The sequence below is a fragment of the Takifugu rubripes genome, chromosome 2 (genome assembly GCF_901000725.2).
Source record: "Takifugu rubripes chromosome 2, fTakRub1.2, whole genome shotgun sequence".
Classification (NCBI taxonomy): domain Eukaryota; kingdom Metazoa; phylum Chordata; class Actinopteri; order Tetraodontiformes; family Tetraodontidae; genus Takifugu; species Takifugu rubripes.
In genome coordinates, this window is record NC_042286.1 from 3650246 (window position 1) to 3655746 (window position 5501).

General features: G+C 55.3%; 1 protein-coding gene across 2 annotated transcripts; it reads right to left on the bottom strand.

The window, feature by feature from the left end:
- Positions 1 to 1057: 1057 nt before the first annotated feature.
- sav1 (salvador family WW domain containing protein 1) lies at positions 1058 to 5230 on the bottom strand. Of its 2 annotated transcripts, none has more exons than XM_029829891.1 (5): positions 4772 to 4897; positions 3798 to 4274; positions 2558 to 2828; positions 2328 to 2483; positions 1058 to 2243 (listed from the first exon to the last, which is right to left on the bottom strand). In XM_029829891.1, the coding sequence occupies exons 2-5, from the start codon at positions 4267 to 4269 to the stop codon at positions 2030 to 2032; spliced, it is 1113 nt and encodes a 370-aa protein (XP_029685751.1). In that variant the 5' UTR covers positions 4270 to 4274; positions 4772 to 4897; the 3' UTR covers positions 1058 to 2029. The 2 variants fall into 2 exon arrangements, with proteins under 2 accessions (XP_029685751.1, XP_003962408.1); XM_003962359.3 differs by having other exon boundaries at positions 1066 to 2243; positions 4875 to 5230.
- Positions 5231 to 5501: the final 271 nt, after the last annotated feature.

A 5501-nucleotide genomic window follows, 5' to 3' on the forward strand; every position in this document is an offset into this window, starting at 1 on the left:
TGCAGGTTTGTAACGAGGCTGCGCATGTTTGGTGTACTGGGGGGGGGGGGGGTCCTGGTCATTGTGATGTGGAGGTGGTGGGTCCAACCATTGTCCCCCCCCCCCCCCCCCTTTTTTTTTTTTCCTCCTCGCTGAATGTTCCAGCGAACGCCAGGAATGTAGCGATCCTGTGGCCGCCGAGGAATCAAAGCGTGTGCGTGTGAGGCGGGGCCACGGGGCCGCTCTGGAGAAGGATCCTCATTCCACGTCTCTGGCATCACTTTCACATGCTCGTGTTGAATCATCTGTAGGGAAGAAAAGAGAAAAAAGCTGCTCTCTGGTGAGAGCAGCAGCCCCCCCACTCCGCTTCTGACCTTAAACGCAACAAAGGGAGAAAAAAACCAGGATTTTAATTGAAGAGAATCACTTTTTGGTGTTGAAACCGTAGATTGTTGGGTTGTTTTTAGCGTACTAACGTGAGCACTGAAACCTTCCTAACCCGCCACCACATAAAGGTCGGAGTTGATACGGAGGCTCGTCCCGCACGGCCGAGCGTCATCTCAAGTCTTCCGACCAGTGTGATCACCTCCGACCTTCACGCGGGCCAGGGGCCAGCGTTCATTCCTCAGTCTGGTTATCAGCAGTTGTGTCCCGGACTTTGGTTGTGGGTTCATTCCCGAAGCCTCCGTGGGGAGAAACATCCGCCCCCGGATGTGCTGACGTGGTTTGGGAAAAGGTCGGAGGAACGAAGCGTGTGTCCGTTCCCACACTCGCGCTGCAAACTCTGATTGAATAAAGCTGGACCAAACTCACGGCAGCAGCAGCAGTCGGACCCTTCCTGTCCCACACACACCTCACACACACTCTTAATACCTAAACACATCTCTATCGCTAAAACGGACAAAATGGTGACTGTTAAAACAGGAAAAAATCTATTAATAGTCTTAAAAACAGTGTTAAACCTACAGCTGCAGGGTCCAGCGCAGGTTTCCTCCTGTTAAAGACAGCTAACCCTGGTGGGTCTGGCTCCAGGTGTAACCATAGTGACCAGGGCCAACATCAGCCGGAACCAGAGGCCTTTCTTTCTCCACTGCAGACTTTATTGACCTGTTTGTGGTACAGAAGCAGGCGGGTTCACACCGACCCGCTCGGGGGTACAGACATGACTGTTGCATAGCGACGGACCCGGAGACGCTTCCCGACATTCCGCCGCGAACCCGTCGCCGACGGGCCCAGAGCGACGGCCCGAGAGGCTTCTGGGCGGCGGACCCAAACCCAAACTGCAGCCCAGAGCCGCTTCGGAGCGTCTTTGGGGCGTGGCGAGCAGCGGCTGACGGGATGTTTCCACAGAAGGGTCCGGAAAGATCAGGAAGAAGCTGAATTGCACATTTTTGGCAAACTGACTGTGTCTGATATAGTTCCAGTAGCTTATTTATGTTTCAGTACACACTCTCTCACACACACACACACACACACACACACACACACACACTTCCTGACTTACAGTAATGCCAAGAGCCTTGAGATGCTCAAACTGCTGCATCATGTGATGCTTCACCCCCCTCGAGAAAAAGAGCCTTTAAATAAAGACCCTTTGAATATCAAAACTTAAATATCTGTCAGTTTGGTAGATTGTCAAAAAAGGACTTTTTTTTAGAGTGATAAGAGCGCGCTCGCAGTGGAATATGTCAAACAAAGATGCTCCTGGATGGCGTCGCCGGGGGATACAGACGTGAGCAGGCAGAGAAGAGCAGGTTTTTTTTCTTTTTTTAACTTCAAGGCAGAACCTGAGGAGGTCTGTGAACAAAGACAGTCTTAAAACAAGTGTTCCCTGGCCAGATCTACATGAAAGGCTCCCCGTCTCCGCGATGGCGTCTCTGTCCACCACGGCGTGCGCGCCCGCGGTTCCCGCCCGTGTCCCCATTTCCTGGATGATATATTTGGATCAAGCGAAGGCACAGATGTGTTTGGTAAAGAGTCGGTTAGGAGTGGAACCCCCCGGGCCGCTCCCAGCCTGGGAAAACCTCAGCGAGGTGTGGCGGCCCCGCCCTCACATGTTCCCGATGAAGTTCTTGGCGGGCTGCTGGGCGTACCACTGCTGCTGCTGCTTGCGGGCCTCCACCTCGGACAGCAGCGCCTGGCGGTACGCCTCGTAGGACTTGACGATGTGCTCCAGCTCCTTCATGAAGAGCAGCTTCAGCATCCCCTGGTAGGTGTCCAGGTCGGCCAGCTGGAACAGCTCCCACTTCAGGATGTGGTCGTACCTGTGTGGGGAGGGAGGGGGGGGGGGCGTCGGTAAAACCGCATCACAACCATCTGAAAGCTTCCACCCTGGACCGGTCACTCACTTGAGCGGGGCGCGGGCGTAGACCTGCAGCCAGTCGGGGATCTCGGCCGTGTGGTAGGGGTTGGCGGGCACCAGCACCGGCTGGTTCCTCTCCGCTGGGCGCGGCTGGTAGGCGACGGGAGGCGGCAGCGGGGGAGGCTGGTCGTAGCGGGGGACGCTGAGGGCAGACGGGGAGGACAGGGGTTGGAGTGAACGTACAAGAATGAGGCGGCGGCGGCGTGGGAACGGTACCTGGGGGCACAGGGGTGACGGTACTGGGCTCTCTTGTTTATGTGATCCACGTAATAGACGCCAAACTCTGCCGACTCCACCTTCTCCCAGCCCGGGGGGAGCCCCTCCCTCTCCAGGGGGTGGCTCCAGTGCGTGGTGTTGGTGTTGTGGTCAATGTAGTACTTCCTGCCGCGGATGGTCCAGTCCACGGTCCAGCCGGCAGGAAGGGGGAGGTCCTCTCCCGTCAGGCTGGAGAGGTTCCCCAGGGATTTGGCCTGGATTCGCCCGATTCCTGCGCAACACAAATATTTTGTCTTCAGGCGGATGTGAGCAAACATCTGGGAGAGACTCAACCTGTGAGAAAATGACATTTAAAGGAGGCAGACGCGTTCTTTAGCTGTCCGGGAGCCAGGATCCGGGCTGACGGGCAACATTCGATGAATGGTAGGAAGTGGGAGTGTTGCACCGCCACATATACACCCCCCCCCCCCCCCCACCCAACACGGCTGCAACCACTCGACTGTGCACGCGAGACAATGTGCTGGGAATGAAAAACCTCAGCAAAATGGAGGCTACAGCGGGATAAACTCTGCCCCGGAGTGACAGCAGCAGGGCCGCAGCTCCCTGCCAGCCGAGGGACGGAATGTGCGTGCGCACCGCAGAAATGCACGCCGCCGCCGCCTCCCCGTCATCGCCAGCCCTGCCCTTTAACTCGGAGAAATATGGCAGGCGGCCATACTCGCGCTGGCACCTCCGACCGTCGCAGGAATGCCGGAGCAGTCGGGAATAGAAGCCTCTATTTGCGGGGAATGTTACATCCCGACGGCTGCAGGTTCACGTTGCACCAGTTGCTGCAACATTTTCAACTTTTTCCTGAAACGTAAGCAGGCCCGGAGTCTGGCGGCGATGACGTCATCCTAAAACTGGCTCCCCACCAGTGGGAATGGGAACGGCGAGGCTGCATAGTGCTAGTTTGTGGGCAGAGAAAGATTGAGCAAACAGAGAGGTGAATAACGCAGAGCCCCTAAAGCCTGTTTGAACTCCCTCCAAACAGGACACGACGGGCCTCGCATAAACCCCCGTGCACCACGTCTGACGCTTAAAAATAATTTTAAAAAATCCCGCAGTTCCGAACGTCTCGCGCAAATTTTCAAAGTGGAGCCGGAAAAGAACGCCCCGCTCATCCCAGTGAGACTGAAAATTCCGACCACGTCGTGCTGATTCTGGCAGCCTGGACCCCAGCAGAAGGTGGCGCCTTTACCTGAAGGTGGTCTGCTCGGAGCCGGGGGGGTGTGCTGCCGCGGAACTCTTTGGAAGCCGTGTTCATTGTGCTCATAGTACATATAGTCCTCAGGAAAGCGGTCCGGGACCCTCCTGGGCTGGCGCTGCTGCTGGCTGTCGTAGTACGGTTCAGACGGGTAATAATACCGGGCGGCGTCCCCGTTCTCGGACATGGGGCTCACGTCTGTGAGGAAGGACTGCGAGGAGCCGCTGTACTCGTGGGGCAGGTCTCCCAGACTGCGGGGCAGGTACGGCGGCGCCGACATGCGGTGGCTCTCTCTGCGGGCCACTTCGTGCGGGGGCCTCTGCACAGGCGCGCGGAGGAAACTCTTGTTGCGGGGCACCGCGGGCTCCCGGGTGGGGGCCACAGGATAGGGAGACGGTCCCATGTCGGGCAGAGAGACCTCCGCCCGTCGAGGAATGGTCGGTCCATGACGGATGAATGAGGGCATGAGATCTGCAGCAGGGTTCAAAAATAGTGTCAGCAAAGCACAAAGGTTTATCCTAAACTGGTAGTTCATTACACCTGGTAACAACAATCTATCACATCTCCAGATGCAATAGTTTATTAAGTCTTTCATCTGTTTACTGTTAGAATTTATGTGCAAGTTAATGCTGACCCAAAAGGAGCTATAAGTTAACACGTTTCAAAATGATGACAAGATTAAGGGGGGGCGTGGGGAGGCTAACTTAAACTGCACGTCTGGGTGGGTTTCGAGTCAGAAAAGTATAAAATACAACTTATTTAAAGGGTAAACGGATCAATGGACATGGTTGCCGTCTGTTCTTTAGCGCTGCCGTTCAAGTTCCAGTAGATTAAGTCAACGTTAGCTAGCTAGCTAGCGGTGCTGGCATCGAACTGCTTTAAACTCGATTAAAAGTGGCTTTAAACGCCCGATAATCGCACTGGTGTGAAGTTATCTCTCGGTTTATTCTCGCCGGGCCGTTTGTTACCGTCATCTGCTACTTGGCGGCGGCAGTGCGGCCACTTTTTCGCTCGCCTGCTAGCGGATGCTAGCGGGAGCTAGCGGGCGGTGGAAGCATTTGTTGCGCTTACTTCTGAGGAGCGGCGACGTTTCCTTCTTCACATACTTCCCGTGGACCTCGGCTGGTTTCGACGCTTCGTTCTTGCTTTTCTTTCGGGAGAGCATCACTCAAGGCTCCGACACATCAACAACGCGGCGCACTGAGGTCATGGCACGATCCGTCGACTGGAAAACCACCTGGTTCGGACCGCAGCGCTGGGAAGGTCAACATTTTGGGCTTTGGGTGGGCTAGCAGCGGGTTAGCCGGCTAACTCGGGCTGCAGGATGAGCGTCTCCCTGCGGAGGTCCAGTCAGTTCTGGAGCTGCTCCACTCCCCCCGCCGCCGCCGCCGCCTGCAGGATCGTCCTCCAGACCACCGGGCTGCAGAGGGATTACCCGTCACACTCCCGATGAAGTAGAAATAGCCCCGCTAAGACTTTGCTATAATCTGTCCCGCACATTTCCTCAGCAACAGGCTGAACTTTACTGCAAAAATACGGGAGATTTAATTAAGTGAAGCTTAAATTACTAAACGATCCCACCCACATGTATTATTAAAGCCTTATTACTCGGTGGAGACAGATTATATATGGAAGTAACCTAAATAGTCATTAATTATTTATGCAATCGCTATAAAAATGCAACACAGGCCAAACATT